This window comes from Ascidiella aspersa, chromosome 8 (assembly GCF_963924565.1).
Source record: "Ascidiella aspersa chromosome 8, kaAscAspe10.2, whole genome shotgun sequence".
Lineage (NCBI taxonomy): Eukaryota > Metazoa > Chordata > Ascidiacea > Phlebobranchia > Ascidiidae > Ascidiella > Ascidiella aspersa.
The window spans coordinates 16,464,444-16,486,422 of record NC_139454.1 but is presented as its reverse complement, the minus strand read 5'-3'; the positions used below and the strand labels follow the sequence as shown (position 1 = coordinate 16,486,422).

Genomic DNA, 21,979 nt, shown 5'->3' with positions numbered 1-21,979 from the left:
CTGGATTGCTGTTGGGTGAGGTCATAGAGTTACGTCGATCCTTACACATGACGTCTGTTGGTCCGAAACTTGCGGCCAACGCGTCAACATCATAGACAGAAAATGCAAGTTGAGATTGTTATCGTAGCAAGTTTCAGGCTATGTCATAGTGCGGTTTAGATCTCGGAGTTGCGATGGCCCCTAGCAATCATATTTGCCGGCGATTTTTCAATATAAATAGGTTGGAAGTCTTGTTGAAAACCACAGTTGAGTCCGTTGATCACAACGACTCAACTCGTTAAACAATTTAGAAATAAAATGGATCTTTCTTTAGCTTAAAAATATAACTATATAGTTTTGTTTAAATGAGGTTGAATTCGACTAAATATACCAGAAATGTTTTTCGAAAAAGCTGTTTACTTTTGTATGCGGCATTAAATATTTTGTCGTTTTATATGCACCAGGTTTTACAGTTATTAACGTAATAAACAAAGGTGTGTTTATTATAACGCTCTGTACAATATAATGATATTTTGACCGTTAGTTAAAAACAGTATTAAACATAAAATAAATTTTTGGTTTGTTTACGGAAATATATATTTTGCCATATAAAACGGTCGTTTAACTGTTTCAAAAGCAAGAATTTTTTTTTTTTTTTTTTTTTGTCGGGAGATTTCTCATATGTGATTGTGTATCAGCTTAATGTTGTGTACAAGCATTTTATGTAATTTAACAAAGCAAACAAATGTTTAAGAAATAACACACAAAAAAGTAATTAACAACCATACATTGTTTTCAGCTTATTACATGCTCAACTGATTATTGATTTATAATATTCAAAACATTATGAAAGTTATAATTTCGACGTTCTTTGTCCTTTGTACTGCAATTACAGTAGAAGGTGAGATACTTTTTTAAATGTTATTACTTCAGTAGTTTGTACCTAAAGAAATATTTTTCAAACCTAAACAAATGTTTTAGTCTTTTGGAATGCCTGTAAGTAAGTTTATCTAGGCAATCTAATAAAATAACTCATGTAAGCTAATTGTTTGTATTTCCTCATATAAAGGTATGCGGTGTTGGGATTGTCGCAATGCTCGAAGCATGGAAGAGTGCAATGCTAAGGGGCACGTCGCTAAATGCCCCCATTACCAAGTAAGTTCACCAGGCAATATAAAAAATAAAATTCCGGTTTCACGCGGCAAGTTCAAACGCGAAAAACTGGTATGCTATTAGTCACCGACACGGCATAATCTGCGCCAGTCTTAGTAATGTAATATTGTCATATAGCCTTTCGCGCGCGTAACGACCTCTTGTTTGCGAGTCAACGACCCTGTAATATATACCACCATTTGTCATGTTGTTTAGAACGAAATGATTAACTCATTTTTTTAGGCTGTTTATACAAATTTCACAATAATTTAGAACAGTACCGGGCGAAATACCTTTTTAAACAATTTATTCTGACCATAACACTTTTTTTCTCGATTTTCTGCTCTGATTCGACGACGCGTCGGCGACTCTTTCTTAACGTATTTAGTAGGAAAATATTTACTCTAAAGTCAGTAACGAACTAAGCTAAAACAAGCGTGACTAATTTTTTTGTTTGTAACAAGGGCGATTATTTTTTTACCTTAAAAATAGAAAATTTTGACCTAATAAAAACATTGATTTAAACAACATATTGTGGTTCGAATTACTGTATTAGCGTTTAGGCGTCTTCAACCACACGTTTAAGATGTTTTACTGATTACCGGTCAACCGCAAATCAGTTATTTTTTAGGGATCATGAAAAACTCATTAAAATGCTTAGTATTTTGGTCATTAAAGACAAACAAACAAGACGCAGGTTGTTTTATAAAACATTCTGTGTAGTAGTTGAAATAATAACATAATTGTTTATTGGAAGTGTGAAAAAAAAACTTTACTTTTGTTGTTAATATTAGGTGTTTGATATAAACTCATTTCTTGCACATTTATATAAGATTTAACGTGTCTAAAAAGTTGTAAATTTGTCGGTATATTTTCAGGACACATGCGAAACTTTTGTTTATCGCGATGGTTTTTTGAGCGAAAGCCCACAGTATAGGATTCACAAGAAATGCCGTTCAGCGTCTTCTTGCCGACAAAAACAGGTTTGCATAACATCACTGATTGTAAAAATATCTGCAATAAAAAGTAATTCTGTATAAAATTGTATAAAATTGATCTACGTCTAGCCGTGTAACTAAACTTTGTGTTTCCATGTTTTTGGTTGTTCTGGTACAACAAATGTTATACTTCAAGCCAGTGTATCTCATACTGTGTGCAGCAGCACATTAGTGTGTCTCGAGAGTTTCTTAAGTGTGTCCCGTACATTTTGTTATTGTGGGATATAAGTTTATAACCCATTTTTAGTAAAAATACGCATGCAAGCCAGAATGTTAGACTTAAATTTATGATATCGATTAGAAAAAACATATATTATAACCTTTTTTTATTTGTATTAAGGGCGATTGTTAGGTTTTTAAATTGTTGTATTTTTACTGTGCCGCAAGCTAAAAAGATTGAGAACCAATGATTTAACCGAACGGGTACAATTTTCCTCATGACCTACTCTTTAGATATTCAATACGACGCATACAAGCTAGTTGAGTTAATTTGTTTTCAAACCTGATTTAACAACAAGCTTATTTTTTTGAAGAATCGCCTGATTGAACGCAAGGGAAGTTTTGTGTGCAATTCATTTAATGAGAAGTCCTTCTGTGCGTGTTGTTGTCAACATGAAAACTGTAACAAAAATACTTCGTGTGACAGTAAGTAAATTGTTTTGAGACTGTTGGAAATAACTTTATATCTTTAAATCGTATTATAAAAATACTTTACTTCTCCCAGCTATAGTGTTAGCATCTAGATATATTTGGGCCTTAGATATATTTGCTTGCGTAACTTATGGCAAACTTCCTATAAAAAAATAATTTTTTAGTTTGATCGCGATTGTTTAAACCCTGAGCACGGTGTAAACATGTTTCACACTCTTTTAAGGCAACCTGGTTGAACAATGCACCGCAAAAGGTGGCGTTTGTCAAATGGATAATATTCCGTGTAGAGGAGCCTACCTGACTGGAATGTGTGGCGGCGGGGCGAACAGGCGTTGTTGCAAAGGTACGTAAAATGCTAAGTTTATAACGTCTGACAGAAGTCACTCTATTTTCACTAGTATTGACCACTTTGTTGGGTTCTTGCGAGTGCATAATATACACTTCATTTTGGAAGACCTTGTGCTTACCTTAATACAGTTTCGCAACTCTTTTCAGTGTGCCCGTTATTGGAGTACTCAAGCAGTCACATAAAATCATCAAATGACAAACCGATCTTGGTTGAAAGCGGCTTCGAGCCTCACATGGACAACATGAACCGATGGGCTGCAGAGTGCAACGTTACGGTAGGAAATAGGCAGATAAAATAAAACAATAAAAACAAATAATTGCGGTTATATAATATTGATAAAAACCGGTATGGCGCACAAGCGAATAGAAAGTTACATTAAGGTAATTTGAGAATCTTTAGATTTGTTTTATTTTAAAAGATGACAGTCAGCCGTTCGTACACGCCTTCCATTGGGATTGTACAGGGGGGGACAGTCGCCCCTCCATCACGACGTTCCAATCACGACGTGGGCCACGCCATTGACGCCGTTCTTGTGCTACCCGATGGAACACTTTGCAAAGGAGCTTGTGTGGAAGGTAGGAATTTCTTTCATCTGTTTATTAGGATAATAGATCCAACGTGAAACATATTTTTCACAACTTTCCAGGCTTGAATATAATTTATGATTTTCAGTATACATTGGTTTTACACCGCAAAGAGAAATGTGTCCATTTCGTATGAGCGGTATATCTAATACACCCAAACATTTTTATTGTTTGGGGAAACCCGCAGAGGCGTAGCCAAAGTATTTTGATCCCGGGACAAATTATAAATTTGTCGGCCCCTCCTCCACGTTTAATCACATTTTCTATTAGATTAACATAATACACCTTACTTTATACGGAAAAACAATTCAAATTTTAACAGATTACATAAAAAGAAGAAGCAGCCTTATTTTAGCATTGGTAAGCCTCATTTTGACGCCCCTGTACCTTGGCGCCCGGGCACATATGTACCCCGCCGCTCCCCTTAGCTACGCCTCTGGAAACCCGTCTGGTGATTGTTTTTCGCTGCGGTAGTGTAAGATGATTCGTTGTTTTGCAGCCAAACTTTTCCCCGAAACCAAGTGCTTCGTCGACAAACTGGAATCGGGAGGCGTCTCGTACGGACGTGATAGAGCAGATCTCGTGCCAATTCATCTCGAAGACAATCTCTATAACCGTAACCATGACCGCTGGATGACGCTATACACCGACCTTCAACCTGTTTGTCGATATTAATTGAAACAATAGAGAGAAACAGAGATAATTGCTGGAAAAGCGCTGGGCGCTGCAGCGTGCTGCCCGTTCTCATCTTTAGAACGTGGTTTTTATAAGGAGTTAACATTTTACGAAAAATTTAGCTTCCTCTTGGACAACTTTAAAACGTCATGTTTTTCTTCTATTTGAACCAACTTATCTCCTTGATAACCTTACTTCTATTTTAAACATGTAACTTGCAAATATCAAACAAATAATATGAGTATAGTTATCAATTTACACTAATAATATCGTAATTTCAATAAAAACACTAAAGCCGTTATATTCAATAAAATATCGTAATGTTCTCACTTTGTCCGCCGTCCGGGCTAACGTTGTGTCCGTTCTGGAAATGATCAGATTCCAGCGGATATTGTCAACAGAAGTTCCGAAAAATAAAGACGACAAACATACACACCAAAGAGGTCTTCTTGAAATTTTTAACTTAGATAGATGAATCACGGATGGCTAATGCTGAGATCTAATAGTTTGCGGATTTTTTCTTACTGTTATTATTTAAATAGCATGCTTTTTATTTTTGTTGTACTCTTTGTCTCGCTGTACTGTACATTTCCGCAATAAATTTTTATACTATTAGTTTGCGTTTTGCTTTCGAACGCCAAGGTTCCCGTTAAAGTACTGTAAAGAAAACAATCGTGCCAGTATATTTTTTGTCACTTGAGGCACCCAGACCGTACGTGTTGACACACAGTAGGCAGTCAATAACAAACTATTTCGGGTTTAAGATATAATTAGAAATTCAAAACTATTGTATAGTTGCGGTTTTTATCTTACTTTATTTTGGCTTAATTCTTTATTTGTGACCCACGAACACGTAACGAGGTATTTCCTCAATAAATTTAGACCAGCGGTTTAGGGCGGGGGCGTTTGTGGAAAGTTTCATGGGAACAAGTTTGGCTGACACAGCACTACATCTGATAAGCACGAAAGACAAAGGAACACAATATGCTGCGTAGGTGAGAATTTGGTGTTTTCGTGACATATGTTGCGGCACCAACAGACCAAACATTACTTTTTGCTGACTTCTGTGCGAAGTTGCCTTCCAAGGTAACCTTACAACAATTTGTAGAAATGTTTGCCATGTGCTGTAAATATTCCCACGAGATAAGAAGTCCGCATAAAAATAGCATTCGCTAGCGATGGTTTACTAGATTGGGTACGCCACAAGTTGTGAAGGATCAAAAAATTGAAATGAATCTGATAATAGGATTGCTGCTATTCGCAAGTTCGGCATATGGTAAGTGTAGAGCAGTGGTCGACAATCTTGTCGCGGCCCAAAATCCTCTTTCAAGAGCTATTGAAGGCCCACTATACGTAAAACTAATAGGACAACAGAGGCGGATACAGTTTTTTGTTGTTGTAACGGTATTAAAATTTAGAGAAACCTTACAAAGTTACTTTATAAAGCAAGTATTCGTAAAAATCTGTTGTTTTTGAGCGCGTTACGCGAAAAAAAATAAAAAACGTTTGCACGAAACTCGAAAATATGTATTTTTACTGTTAAACTTGGCTTAAAGTACAATTGGGGGTACATATGACACAAAACGAGCCTAATGAAAACTTTTGGTCACACCATTTAAATAAATACAGTACAAGGAATCTAATGTAGGCCTAACGCGCGGCTCACAACTGTATAATAAAGGTGATATAATAAATAGTAAAACAAAAGTTGCTCTAAAGCCCAATTTGGCCCGCGGCCCACAGTGTGCCGACCACTGGTGTAGAGTATATAAGGACAATGCACGTCTATTTTTTTCATTGAATTTTAACATGATATAGTCTATAAATTATTTAAAACTAATCTGAATTGCAAAATTTTGTTATTACAAGGTTACAAAAGTTTAATTTTAGCGAAGGTAAGTATACCTATGATTATTATTTTAGTAACACGTAGCATATTTTGTGTTTGGCGATATACGACATCATAAGTATTACGTGCAGTGCGGAATGTTAATTGGTATTAAAATAATGATTAGACTAAGCAAATGTATACAAAACTATGAAATAAACTGATTTGCCATAAAAAAAACTAAAAAAGTAAATGTAACAAAGTGAAATGATGCGACAAACAGCAACGATCCGAAAAGAATATCAAAGCTTTTTGATATTCTTATTACGTCTTACTGCAACCTCCAACCATTATGCTTCAAAGCAACGATCCAGTAAGTTAATTGTTCTTGTATCCTTCTAATTTACAGCCTCTGACTTTCCCTGTACAAGCCAGGGAGGCACCTGTGTCGACTACAGATATTATAAATGTTCTGCTGGCGTAGAGTCTGGTTTGTGTGACGGCGACAACAATAGAAGATGCTGCCTGAATTGCAATACGCAGTGTGAGTGACAAAACTTCGTAAGAACAGTAATGTTCGAGTATATGTGACCGACCGTTGAAATCAATCAAACTTCTGAAATATTGTTTCCAATTTGTTGACGACTGGAGGCATAATTAGAAAGCCAGTCGTTTAAACTTTAAATTGAAATAAAGATAAAAGGTGCCGTGTAACGTCCATCAGCAATTTAACACCTGCGCAGAAAGTGGTTGAAACCACTGTATAAATATGCACAATTGAGTTTTTTGATGGATTTTAACAATAAGTGAATTTCGCGGATCTCTACAAAACTTCCGGGGCGATTAGCGGCAAAATTATGACAATGATAAGACAAATAATTATATTTGTAGTCAATCAGAAAATTAAATTAATAAACCTCAAAAGAGTCCCGTTAGAATTTTCCATACCATATTTTTTATAACAGTTTGCACATATAAACTTTAGAATCCTTTATTAGAATTTATTTTTTTCAAATATAAAAAAAATGTATTGGGGGCCTTCCAGTGTAGAAACATTATATTAAACACAGCTTAATAATATAGTAACATTTCGCGCTTGCTTTTCCGTAGTACCCTTGTCGCCAATTGGATATTTTGCAGTCAACATTCCAATGTTTTTCGCTAAATAAAAATTCCTGAACCTGGCCAAGGCTGCGGAGTCGGTTAAAAATAACCCGAGTCCGACTTCCGACTCCCGAGTCCGACCCCGGCCAAATTTGCAATTTCGTCGAGTCCTGAGTTCGGCCCTGACTCTACAGTCTGTATTCCGCTAATTTACGTTAACTAAAATAACGTGGATATTCAGCAACCCACTTAGGGGTGTCATATAACTTATTTACTCACAATACATGGTTGGAAAATGTTGCACAATATGCAATTTTACCTTTACGATTTTCTAGTTTGGTACTGCGCATGCGCATGTCAGACTCGGGACTCGGGTAGTTTCATGTGATCTTACTCGAGACCCGAGTCCGACTTCAGCAAAACAAACCGACTTCTCGAGTCCCGAGTCCAACTCCGACTCCGCAGGCCTGATCCAAATAGATCATTTCGTCGATTGGTACAGATATCCTTTGCACTATACATGCCTACTTAGAATGCTCAAAAACCGCCAGAAAGTTTCGGAGAACCACGAACATACCTTTCAAATAAAAATTTCCTGAAAAACCCAGGCGTGAACGATGAACAGGACTGGGCAAATTGCTGTGATGCTGCTTGCAACGGTGTATGTCAGCACGACACCAACTACTGCTCGGGCTCCTACAGTTCTGGAAAGTGTGGAGGGTCTTCTGAAAGAAAATGCTGCTCGAGCAGCTCTACGGGAGGAGGCCGTAAGTGTGTTGTATTTTTTTTATTTTATGTTACTTGCGTTGTTCACATTTTTTACTGGTATTTTTTGTCGAACCGATAATCCTAGCGCTAAATATTTGTTGTTAATGTGTTTCGATTGTCTTGGATAACCATTGATTACTAACATTCTGTCAATGATATGTTATTTCTTCCCTTTTTCATTTTTAAACATTTGGGCGACTCTCGTTATTACATTAATACTTTTGTTTTTGTATTTTTAAACGTTTTCCTGATCCTTACTAAACGTTACGGGTGTCACGCAGCTTGCCCTTTGATGACATATTCTAATACCAACGTGAAGGGTTACAACGGACTTACTGTTTCGGTGGAATCAGGCTTCTACTCGAGAATGGAAAAAATGAACACATGGGCTATAGATTGCAGTGTTACAGTAAGTGGACGCGCTGTTTGTGCTAATATACAGTGTTTTTGCCAGGGGCAGATCCAACCTGTTGTTTTCGAGCGAATTTGTTTTAAATATATTTTGTTTAAATTATACGTAAAAGAAAAAAATTCGCTCTTCAAACCCCTTTTCTTACTCCTAATTATTTTTTTCGAGCCCTAAGTGAGCGCCATGCGTATAAGGATACTCTTTAAATAAAGGAAACCTTCTGTTATCGTAATTTACATGCATTTTTTGCGCCGCAAGAATTGTGTAACTAAAAAGATACCACGGACTTATTATATGGGCCGAAAATTTATTTTCGGGACATATCTTGTTTTTGCCGTTATTATATGGGCCGAAAATTTATTTTCGGGACATATCTTGTTTTTGCCGTTATTCTTTTTTGGTTTCCTATGGTATGTTTCAGACCGCTTTTTGTCCGAAGCTTTATAGAAAAAGTAGACATCGTAGAACCTTCAAATTTTCAGACATGGCGTAGAGTGGTATGTAGGTGCTTTGTAAAAGTTTATGAGGCTGCACTCCCAGGGGCCTTTGCTTGGGGGGTAAAAACCTGAAATATTGCGTTTTAGCACTTTGTAGCTAACGACAGCCATCTAGCAGCAGAAAAACTTTCATACAGAATTCGTTCACATTCGCTTGCTTTGTCCAGCTCGCGTCGCGACGAGGCGGCTGCTGGCATCCCTGCTGCGCCCTATTGTCCCGCGCGTGCAACATTTGTGTTGGAAGTGGCTTGCCTAGTAAAGCTATGCACATGCGACTTGCCTTTCATAAAGAGGCCTCTCTAAGTAAAAAAACCTATTGCTCTTACAACACAAAATATTTTACCACCGCAAATTTAAATGCGAATCCTACAGGCAGTGTACACATCTCTGTTAGCACATGTTGTAATTGTTGCACCATTCAAACATATCAACACCAGGTCTAAGCAAATATAATTATACAAGGGCCGCAACAACAAAAAGCTTAAGTTTAACGCATTCTTAACGACGACGTTACAAAGCTACGTCATAACATGGCGTCATAAATAAATAAATCTTGCGTTTATTGGATTTAAATTGGCAAAACTTTCAATATAAAACGTGGCTTATTAGGCACATAAACGTGTTTGCATATTGCTCAAAACTACAGATTTAAACTCTGTTTCAACAGTGATTGCTCAGACCAAGGCATGGTAAAAATTTACACAGTAAAAGTTGGAAAAAGTATAGCAAACCATAGACGTTAAATCATTTAGAGAGAATGAAAATATTGACTTTTTAAACATGCTAGCTGACCAAAATGTAATAACATGGCCGTAAGCATTATCTACGTAAATTTTTATTGATCAAATGTATGTTTCGATCATTTGCCAAAATCTACGCCATATTTGAACCCCCTTCGCTTCAAAGCCATAAGTTATTATATTATTATACACAACTTATAATTGTGTGTAGATATGTTGGATTGGAGTAACATACAGAACAGGTGCAAATAGCAAATATTCTCCAAATACGATGTTTCCAATATTCTCCAAATCGTATTTCATCGTATTGTCGCGGTAATACACAAAGAGGTAAGGCCGTGAATAAAGTTTCACCCACCGTACAATTAACGGAGGGAAGCATTTCGAGTAGGGATGTTCAAGGCAGAATATCGGCGACACATTTATAGTGCTTGCTTTAAATGCGGCGTCAGCATTTTTTGGGGCGACCAATTACTTCGCGATAAGCTTCGCCTAATAATTAAGTGTCAATAGGGTGTATTTACCGCCGCAAGTTTAAATGCGAAATCTTAAGGCAGTCTACGCCTCTCTGTTAGCACCTGTTGTGCATCTTGCTCCAACCAGCATACCAACATCAGGCCTAAACTTATCTAGCAAAACTTTCGATTTAATAGTTTGCGTATTAGGCACGTAATAGTGTTTTTCATATTGTTTGAAACGACAGATTTAAAGCCTGTTTTAACAGTGATTGCTCGGACCAAGCTATGGTAAAAAATTACCTAGTGAAAGTTTGCAAAAGTATAGCAAACCATAGGCGTTAAACCATTTTTAGTCTTTAAGAGAATGATAATATTTGATTTTCAAACACGTAAGCTGGTCAAAATTTAATAAAATAGCCATATGCATTATCTAAGTAAATTCTATTTATCAAATATATGTTTCGATCATTCCCCAAATTCTACGCCATATTTGAACCCCTTTCGCATCAAAGGCATATTTTAAGTGGGGAAGTTTTCGGCCCATATCTGTTTTTGCTTGCAGAAACAAGTTAAGGAAAATGAAAAACAAAATATATAATACAAAGTACACAATACAAAATATTAAAAAAAAAAAAAAAAAAAAAAAAAATTAAAATAAAGTAAAAATTGAAAATAAACACTAAGCCCTGAAAATATATCCCCTGACAAAATATACAACAACCGCACCCCCGTCTAGTTTATATTGCTTTTAATCGCATCTAAGTCGATCTAAAACAACCTGATGTAAAGACAAAATGATCTTAAACAACTTTGTTCAAATGCAAATTACTGCAGTAACACCAAAATCGGCATCATCAGTTCTGCTAAAACTTAATTTGAATAAAGACCTATTAAGTTTTATTGTTATGTATCTTAGACAGCTTGAGTACAAAAAAGTGTACACTGATTTGTAAAGTTGACATCAATCGACCGTGATGATTGAAGTGTTCCATCAACAGCTAAAGAGGCGTTTTCTAATTTTAAGAAGGCAAAAAATATTCTTGATGTGCAAAGCTCTGTGATAGACATAGACGTGGGTAGTTACCTTAGAGCTGGGCAATTGGTAAAGTTTCCCCGCACTCTTACGTCCCACTTCAGTAACTCCGCACCAATCGCCCACGCCAAAACGCGAGACGAGTAAAAATGCTAGCTTCCTAGGCTATATGTGACCAGATCGGTTAGCTGACGTACTTCAAACCAAGCCAAGCATCAACTTAAAATCATAGAGTGGAGTTTGGCATTGTTGCCGAAAGAGGACTGCTGTGCCCTTTGTGAAAATGGGGACATGTTTTATTGATTAGGTTCCGTCAGACAGCTATAGTAGCTTCGTTGTATATGCTGTACTCGGCTTTATTGTACATGACCGGCCTTGGACAACTTTAACTTTGTTCAGCTTTTGATAAGATTGGAATTAAAATGACAGCTTTTTAGTTTTTTAGTATTATAGTAGAATTAGAATTGTTGCTTTTGCGAAAACTAGATTTTAAACTGAAACCTGACCTAAAATTACTTTTATTCATTCACAATTATTCGCGTGGCTTTATGCGATGAACACACATTTTAGCCTACGTTAACGTAAGAAATGAGTTTCTTTATATCTGACTGGTTGCCCACTCTTGCTTCAGAGCTATGATTCTCCTAAACTGCGCCGCGGCAGTGTGAATCAATAAAATTCTCAATGTTGGCCAAATTTTGTTGTGTGTAGCCCAATTTTTTTGTTAGTTTGGTTCACAACTCATTCGAAATTGCAAATAGGCATTCAGGCAAGTATGCTAGACTTAAATGTGCATTAACAACTCATAAAATTAGTGGTTACCTTGTTGTGTAGTAAGGCTTATTGTTAGTGATTTAGTAAGGTTTCATAACAAGTTTGCAGTGAACTTTTTCACATTTGTGGCGAAGGCTGAGAAAAATTTTGTATCACTGCCTTCGACAGAAAAGCATTGCGCGCAATTTGCCAACCAAGGCTTGTGACGATGGTCACCAGTGGCGTATACAGGGTGGGGGTTATGGGGGTTCGGACCCCCCCCCCCCCCCTTTTCGTGAGTGACAATATCGTTTTTTTGTTCGTTTTTGTCAACGTTTAAACTCACCGAGCGAAGCTGCGTGTTTTTCAATGTAATTGGGTCGCGACTCACGCGTCTTAAGCTAATGCAAAACGAAGATCGAGCGCAAAACGCCGTTTTTCGTGTCTTGTTTGGTCGACCGTAAACGCGGGATATTTTTTCTCTCGTATTTCGTTATTTGTTCAGGTTGGCTGATTAGCAAGTGTGTGTTCGACAATTAACAACAATAAATCAAGCGGTCTCCGCCTTTTCTCGCTTATAACGTCGAGTTAGGCGGTGCTCATGTTTCTCGCAGTTTACCAATTCGTATACTTTTCGACTATTTTAACTACGTAAGTGCGAAACATTTTTTGCGCTTCGCGCGAATGGCTTTTCTGCATCCGTTTTGTTTACATTTTAATGCTATCTTTTGAACTAGATCAGCGCTGCTTTACCGTTGCGCCGTGGAGGGCTGCCAAGTGCGTCGCGGGCAAACTTGCAATAAAATTAAAAGAAATACCGTTATACCAAAAAAAATCGCGCTCGCTTCGCTCGTCAGGTGTGCCCTCACTTAAAAAGGTTTAAACACTGATTTTAGAACTATTGGATTGGCGTTTTTATGTTATGCTAGTCGAATAACACCCGGGAAAACGATCTTCGTTTAGTATTGCAGGTGGCCAAAGAAATGCTTGTAATTTAGCGTGGTCCCGTACATGGATCTACCAAAATCAATCACATTTATTTCACGGTCTTGTTTTCGATTTACTCAAGAAGTTAACGATTGCACACTAAGCGGTATTATTTATGACGTCATCACAGTCGCTATTTTATGACGTCATTAACGTCAGGCGGAAAAACGGGGAATTCCCCAAGTTGAAAATTCGGGACCCTTAAATTTCTGGATACGCCCCTGATGGTCACAGTAAAGTTAGCACATTGCGACTTACTCCTTTGTATTGTGGTATAAGAGGAACACTTACTGTTCCATCCTTGAATTTAGTTCCGTATTAATTTTGGTCGCCGCGTTTTGTATGTTTTTTCGCATCGTCTAGGTCTTTCTTAACCGTGGCACACGGACCTGTCATTGGGGGGCCACGAGCATAAGTCTGTAGCAATGTGGTATCGCAAAACCCGTGTCACTACTTTTAGTTTTTTTAGTAAAACTTAAACTTGCAGTGTTAAACCTTCTTTGACCTATTTTAACTCATTTTTTCTTACACGTTACTACTTGCTATTCGTGAGAAGTTTTGCAACAGTCGACGTTAAGCTTGCAATTCTTTATCTGGTCTCCTAATTGGCAAACATTGTTACGGTACATACAACAAACACTTGTGTTTTTCTAGTTTACACAGTTTTTTTTTGGATCCTTTAAGTTTTTAATTAGTTTTTAAACCGCAAGTTAGAATTATAGCAAAACTAATACAAGCAAGTTTAACATTTTTTTCGCAAAACGTCAAATAACGATATTACAATTTTGGCTCGAAGAGACAGTGTTGTTGTTTCATTGATTGAATTTTGTGGTAAACTTTATTGTGTTAGTTCAGGGGTGGGCAACATACGGCCCGCGGAACATATCCGGCCCGCCAACGCAAATCTCGACCCATAAGTAAATGCAAATTTTTTTGGCTCTGTGTGCAAATCTTGTTCCTGCATCGAATGTAGCATGTAGTTTAGACCCCTTTCAAATGCAAAATAGCATACCGTACTGTGGTATACCTGATTAACAGTGTTTGCGGTTGTTAATATAAAATGTGTCGTACACAAGTCTACACAGTTTAAATTTAACGGCCCACAGAGACATTTCTAAGTTTGATTTTCGCTTGCAAATAGAAAAAGGTTGCCCACCCCTGTGTTAAGTGGTCAAAGCAAGCTTAACAGAACGACAAGTAGTTGAATTGCACATACTTCCAGAGAAGTTTAGGTTGAGAAGGTTGAGAACCACTGGTCTAGGTCAAGTTGGCGCAAAGCGCAAAAAAAGCGTTTGTTTGGTTTAAAACTCTAGTTCACACGTCGATATCCATACTACATATAAAAAGTGTAATAAAAGTACATTGAGGAAACGCGATAACCGTTTTAGTTAGTCTAGTTCAGTGATTCTCAACCGCGGCTCTCAGAGCCGCATGCGGCTCTCAACTGAACATTTTGCGGCTCTCTAACCGAGTGAAAAATTAGTTAGAAGTAGCAGAATTGAGAATTGTAACAAAATAAGTAAGAGAAATCAAGAATTAACGAATTGTATCAGCAAGGATCCCGAATACGAAGTACTAATGTTACCGGGTACTTCCATCCGGCTCTTTAAAATAATTTTGTGGTTTGTTACGTCACAATATATTTAGTCCTGATCGACAAGCTATGGCAAACACTGTTAATTAGTTAGCCTAGGCTAGCGTAATGTATATTTGTTGTTTTCTAGTTGCTTTCTTAATATTTTTTAATTATATGCCTACTGTTGTTTTTTATGCGGCTCCTTGCAAACCTTAGGTTTGAAATGCGGCTCTTGCTCTAAAAAAGGTTGAGAATCACTGGTCTAGTTCCGTGATTATTAAGCTTGTTGTGTGTGGACACTTGGCGAGCGAAGCGAGCGCGATTTTTTTTTTTTTATGCATAAAAGACAGCCTTAAAACGTAAACGAACCGGATTTTTAAAACGTAAACGAACGGAAAAATTTCCCATTTACGTAGTAAGTATTTGAAATGAACTCGTGTCTAGTTCTTTTTTGGTTTCCTATGGTATGTTTCAGACCGCTTTTTGTCCGAAGCTTTATAGAAAAAGTAGACATCGTAGAACCTTCAAATTTTCAGACATGGCGTAGAGTGGTATGTAGGTGCTTTGTAAAAGTTTATGAGGCTGCACTCCCAGGGGCCTTTGCTTGGGGGGTAAAAACCTGAAATATTGCGTTTTAGCACTTTGTAGCTAACTACAGCCATCTAGCAGCAGAAAAACTTTCATACAGAATTCGTTCACATTCGCTTGCTTTGTCCAGCTCGCGTCGCGACGAGGCGGCTGCTGGCATCCCTGCTGCGCCCTATTGTCCCGCGCGTGCAACATTTGTGTTGGAAGTGGCTTGCCTAGTAAAACTATGCACATGCGACTTGCCTTTCATAAAGAGGCCTCTCTAAGTAAAAAAACCTATTGCTCTTACAACATAAAATATTTTACCACCGCAAATTTAAATGCGAATCCTACAGGCAGTGTACACATCTCTGTTAGCACATGTTGTAATTGTTGCACCATTCAAACATATCAACACCAGGTCTAAGCAAATATAATTATACAAGGGCTGCAACAACAAAAAGCTTAAGTTTAACGCATTCTTAACGACGACGTTACAAAGCTACGTCATAACATGGCGTCATAAATAAATAAATCTTGCGTTTATTGGATTTAAATTGGCAAAACTTTCAATATAAAACGTGGCTTATTAGGCACATAAACGTGTTTGCATATTGCTCAAAACTACAGATTTAAACTCTGTTTCAACAGTGATTGCTCAGACCAAGGCATGGTAAAAATTTACACAGTAAAAGTTGGAAAAAGTATAGCAAGCCATAGACGTTAAATCATTTAGAGAGAATGAAAATATTGACTTTTTAAACATGCTAGCTGACCAAAATGTAATAACATGGCCGTAAGCATTATCTACGTAAATTTTTATTGATCAAATGTATGTTTCGATCATTTGCCAAAATCTACGCCATATTTGAACCCCCTTCGCTTCAAAGCCATAAGTTATTATATTATTATACACAACTTATAATTGTGTGTAGATATGTTGGATTGGAGTAACATACAGAACAGGTGCAAATAGCAAATATTCTCCAAATACGATGTTTCCAATATTCTCCAAATCGTATTTCATCGTATTGTCGCGGTAATACACAAAGAGGTAAGGCCGTGAATAAAGTTTTACCCACCGTACAATTAACGGAGGGAAGCATTTCGAGTAGGGATGTTCAAGGCAGAATATCGGCGACACATTTATAGTGCTTGCTTTAAATGCGGCGTCAGCATTTTTTGGGGCGACCAATTACTTCGCGATAAGCTTCGCCTAATAATTAAGTGTCAATAGGGTGTATTTACCGCCGCAAGTTTAAATGCGAAATCTTAAGGCAGTCTACGTCTCTCTGTTAGCACCTGTTGTGCATCTTGCTCCAACCAGCATACCAACATCAGGCCTAAACTTATCTAGCAAAACTTTCGATTTAATAGTTTGCGTATTAGGCACGTAATAGTGTTTTTCATATTGTTTGAAACGACAGATTTAAAGCCTGTTTTAACAGTGATTGCTCGGACCAAGCTATGGTAAAAATTACCTAGTGAAAGTTTGCAAAAGTATAGCAAACCATAGGCGTTAAACCATTTTTAGTCTTTAAGAGAATGATAATATTTGATTTTCAAACACGTAAGCTGGTCAAAATTTAATAAAATAGCCATATGCATTATCTAAGTAAATTCTATTTATCAAATATATGTTTCGATCATTCCCCAAATTCTACGCCATATTTGAACCCCTTTCGCATCAAAGGCATATTTTAAGTGGGGAAGTTTTCGGCCCATATCTGTTTTTGCTTGCAGAAACAAGTTAAGGAAAATGAAAAACAAAATATATAATATAAAGTACACAAAACAAAATATTAAAAAAAAATTAAAAAAAAAAAAAATTAATATAAAGTAAAAATTGAAAATAAACACTAAGCCCTGAAAATATATCCCCTGACAAAATATACAACAACCGCACCCCCGTCTAGTTTCAATTGAAATTATGTTTAATGAAACTAGATGAACCACAAAAGGCGTACATTTTTTATTAATGCTCTTTTATGTAATCTATACATCTGAGGTTAAAGCTGTATTGACTAATTTGATAAAAATATTACTTAAGTTACTGTAACTTTTTTGCCCTTGGCGCGAATGTATAACGTATATGCAATATGGTCAGATTTACATGGTTTCTCCACAGCAAAGCAGCTATATACGGCCAATAGCCATTAAAAAAATGGATATGGTTTAATACTTGTTTTACGTCATGTCCATACATTTTAATGCGCCCATCCCAATAAAATAAATACTCGTTACAACCCCTCCAAAAAAAATATTCCATTACCTAAAAAAATTATACAGTTTGTGAAAGGGTCATGGCTTGATGCCCCCGATTTAGCAATTGAAGTGCTGCCTCCTTCGAGTTCATTTACAATGATGTTGGATTACTAATCCAATGAAATGTACCAGAAGCACCATATCACGTAGCCCTGCAGGGACAGATCCAGAAATTTCGTTTGTGGGGGTCATACCAAAACTGCATCGCAATTACACCTATGCAACCTAAAGTTTAACAAAATATAGGCATTATACGATTTTTTCGTTGGGAACAAACTGTTTTTGTGGGACCATACAGGAGCTCGGAAATCGCTAGCAACTTGTTTGCCAAATGATCAATACGTCAGGACTTCTATAAATAAAAACGGCAGTTTTAACCTAATAAAAGCGAATATTTTAGAGATTCCTTTTAAAAAAACGCTTCTCACCCTTAAATGTATTTAGGTTCGAGTTTGGTGTACGGGTTTACGAAAAACAGCAAGTTCTTAAGGCTGCGTGATTTTTTCAAGTCTTTGTGCATTTCTATTTGTGAGCTATGCGAAGTCATTAGTATGTTATTAAAGGTATACAATGGAAAAGGGTTGAAAAGCACTGACCAAAAAGGGTTGAATAGCACTGAGCCCATAAACATTGGTTCTTAACCTTTGAAAATACTAAAGATAAATTATTATCATCGCGCAAATTGCAGACAAATTGCCTATTTTTTTTTAATTGTCTTAACTTTAATTGGGAGACATTGAAACACAAAAATAGCATATTTCTCGTGCTAGCAGCTATAGATACTGGCTTTAGTCAAGCTGATTTTAACAAACAGAGGGGACCATTTGACTTGTGAGAGCCATTGACTCCACAGCTGTGGCTGAATAAAAATCGCGTGAAAAGTTGGCACGAAGAGCAAGTATTTATACAATGCGTTTATGTTCGACACAATCCAAAGGTTATATATTGCAAAAATATTATGGATTCGCGTAAATGACAAAAATATTTTAATCCTCCTGCGCACGCGCTAGCCTGTTGCTTACTGTTGCTATAGAAAAATTATAAGAGGAATACTTCGGGTACGCGATAATAAAATGTTAAATTAGGTTGAGAAAAATTTTAATATGACTATAGGTCTGGTAAACTTGAATGTATTATGTCAAATGTCCGGTATATAAAATGTCCTATTATGTGCTTTATGCACAGAAAGCGTGCAAGGGTGTTTATGCACACATGAGCAGAAATTGTCCAGAAACGGAAAGCAACATAGAACTCAATTAGTCGAAATCGGCGTCAAAAGCAACCAAAGAAATGGAAATTTAGAAGCTGTAAAACATGCAAATCGAAAAAGTATGAACCATTTCGGCAGACACCTAACTATAAGTCAAGCATAGCATGGAACGATTTTTGAATTTGTAAATGTTTTCTTACGTGTAGGTTCAAGTAACCCACGCATTCAGAACGGAGGGCCAGGATCTCGATGGTACAGTGGTTCCTCCATCAACCACATCAAATCATTTAGTTGGACATGCCATCGACTTTAATCTTGAAACACCGAATGGTTGGTGCAACGGCGACTGCATGGATGGTACGTATAAGATGTAACACAGGGTTGAGGGTATTAAAATGTGGAGAGGTTAGGCGTTGTTTTCAACGTTGTGCAAATATTATATATTATATTACAATTGGCGAAACAAAATCCCCAATTATTAACTCCCCTACTATATTTTTTTATTCGTTGCCTTTAATTTATGTCGGTATTTGCCGCTGACTGAGTTTTCTCGTTATAGGTGTAAACCACACCTAAAAATAATACAACGAAACGACAGGGCAATACTCCAAGGCAACTGAAAACTTTATTTTGATAAAATGTAAAGGTTGCTGGGTGCCCAAATCTTCCATGTGGAAGTTTTACGTTCCCCTTAAAAATACTTGGGGCCTTAAAAAAAAATCTTCTTGGGTAGCAATCATAGCGGAGCAGAAGAAACTTGGGGCTTCTAATGACAGGTAGCCTTTACAAAATAAACTAAAAATCGCCCATTACAGTTTTACTTTCTCAAATTGTCTTTCGGAACAACAACTTAAAATTAAATTGTGCAAACTTAGGACTAACAATAGGTTGATACTCTTGCAATTTTATTGCATAAGATCCCAACTGATATATTGTCTCCTGACTTACGCACCGGTATAATGGTTAAAGTACCTTAGCTATTTATACGCGTTAAATGTTTATAAGCTGTTTTCAGGTGGTCGCAACTCATACTCTAATTGCTTCATCAACAAGGCAAAGAATGATGGCCTAAGGTGGGGTGGGGATTGGATGCAATCTGATCCTGTTCACATCGACGACGGTATGAACGTATACGACTACAACCAATGGGAAAGCCTGTACTACGAATTGCAGGGCTCCTGCCAGTAATCGTCGATAGCTTGACTAACGCGAGCAATAAAAATTATCGATCATGACCAGGCTCTTGTTTTAACGCTTGGTTACGCTTTTTGAAAGATAGTTAACGTCGCAGAACAGTGGTGCAAATCTAAATATTCGTTTTTTAGTTTGGCATCTCTTGAACGCTGTTTTTTCGTAAAGCTAGTTGGCCTAGTACCCAGATAAAAAGTACGCTGAACATAGTTAAAAAGCAGTATAATTATGTGTAATAGTTCATGATCACTTGCAGGTAGCGATGCAGTGGGGGACCACTAAGCCATAAGCCTATACTTTTGCCAATTTTTTTAAAGCAACATAAAATGCACAATCCAGAATCCACCCCTGAGCAGTTGTATTGGGCCTACTTGGTGACAAATTACGACGATAACAAACGAGCATAGTTTCTCTTTAGAGTTCACCTGGTTCAATGGAATATCACCTTATTTGCTTCCTGGCTCACGTTGTTCGTTTTTGCTTTTTTCCTGATCCTTAGGCCTACCCCTTGATGGAACTGACAAATAGGGGACATAAGTATCCTGTCATATTCAGATCATTATAACTGAATATAAGAAAAAAAATTATATCATTGAGAATAGTGAGTTGAGCGATTAGTATATTAAGTGATTCGCATTGAATAAATCATGTTTTGGTTTTACATTGAGTCATTTTGCGTTTTAACCCTTATAATGACTCCTCAGGGGCGCGCCCCAGATAAGACCCCTGATTCATAGGATGACATTGTTACTAAGAAATTGGCCTAAACTGACTTGTAAGTTTTTCTTGCCTTTGGTCAGAAGGAAAAGCAAACGTCTCAACCTCAAAAAGTATTTTCTTTCACTTTTTTCTTTCTTTAATGAAATCACAATAGAACCGCAAAAGCCTGAAACATTGTGTTCCTCATTGAATGAAAAAAGTACAGAGTTCCGCAGGACCCAGTCTCAATATGTACGGAAATGATATAAATATTCTGGAACATAAAGGCGAACCGTTTAACGTTGAAATTGAGTAAAAGGAAACTCTATTCAAAGCTTCCCTTACTCAGTGTTTATTTTGCAATTGAAAAAATATATAGGCCTATCGATTGTTTTATTAACCCCACAGGCTGTCTTGGCAACGACGACATACGAAGCGACTGAGAAATCAATACCAGATGCCAATCGGGAATACATCCTAAAGGCAGTGCTTTCGCGACAACGAGATATGTGTCCTAACAATAGCAGTGTCGTGTTGGTCGCAGGGTTTCAGACTTCTTACTATTGTTCATCGTCTGCAAAGGGGCATCGGCTAAGCAACATAGTTTTTATTGTTGCAGACAAAATAACAATGTTAGGATTAGCAGGTTGACCGTCTATTAGTATATCACGAGTTTAAAATATTGCACAATTTGATAAACCATGCGAATAAATCACTAGCGATTTATTAAACGGCTTACAAAAAGGAAAGGAATTTTCGATCGAAACAAAGACGTCTAACTATTTGTTTCTCTGTGATAAGGAAAGAAAGAGAAGCAATAGAACTATGCATCTTTAAGAATTGTGGTTTAGATGTGTAAAAAAGTGTGATTGAAATATTAAACATTGCAGTTTTCAGTGGTATTTCTGTTTTATATATATGTGTTGGGTGCCGAAACAGTTTTGTAGGTTAGGGACATAGATGTATCCAGAAATGAAGTACTGTGCTTTAACTGCGGCATAGGGTCTTAAAATGTGCAAAAATTAGCTGTGCTCTGCATACCTCGTCTGATAATTCGAATATGGGCCATGAAAGATAAGTTATCAGGATCGTGCAGCCAACCGCGCATGACGCCACCAGTTAAGGGGAATAAAGATTAGTCAGATAATATGCATAACACAGTAACAAGAAAAAAGACACTTCGCATGTCTGGCGCCACTTATCAAACTGCTTTTAATAGTTTCAAGCCGGAATAAAATCTTTCTTATTATACCTTTAAGCAGAGCAGTAAATAGCTGTCGCTCTACTGCTGGCAGATGATAGTATATGGATTGATGCGCACACGCCATGCTACTTGCGCTTGTTAATTGGGCAATTAAAGTAATTTGGGTCAGCCGAGAACAAGCGAATTTTCAAGTTTGATACGCATCAAAATAACTCTAAACAAGAAACGCAGTGATTTGTTTTATACATTAAGCTTAGGACGCTTCTGCATAAAATCTAGCTGGAAAATAGGCTATTCCTTTA

At 37.0% G+C, this 21,979-nt stretch overlaps 1 protein-coding gene across 1 annotated transcript; it reads left to right on the top strand.

Annotated features, from left to right (window-relative positions):
- The first annotated feature begins 969 nt into the window (after positions 1-969).
- On the top strand, positions 970-19,771 carry LOC146136344 (uncharacterized). Its single transcript, XM_083396212.1, has 13 exons — positions 970-975; positions 1,021-1,134; positions 2,010-2,114; positions 2,663-2,774; positions 3,004-3,123; positions 3,276-3,403; positions 3,548-3,704; positions 4,213-4,377; positions 6,626-6,760; positions 7,929-8,087; positions 8,370-8,497; positions 18,790-18,940; positions 19,599-19,771. Exons 1-13 carry the CDS (start codon positions 970-972, stop codon positions 19,769-19,771), a joined length of 1,653 nt encoding a protein of 550 aa, XP_083252338.1.
- Positions 19,772-21,979: the final 2,208 nt, after the last annotated feature.

Excerpts from the sequence above, each read along its gene's own strand:
- LOC146136344 (XM_083396212.1), top strand. Across the intron at positions 3,705-4,212 it reads CAAAGGAGCTTGTGTGGAAG|CCAAACTTTTCCCCGAAACC; the intron begins GTAGGAATTTCT and ends GTTGTTTTGCAG. Across the intron at positions 18,941-19,598 it reads CAACGGCGACTGCATGGATG|GTGGTCGCAACTCATACTCT; the intron begins GTACGTATAAGA and ends AGCTGTTTTCAG.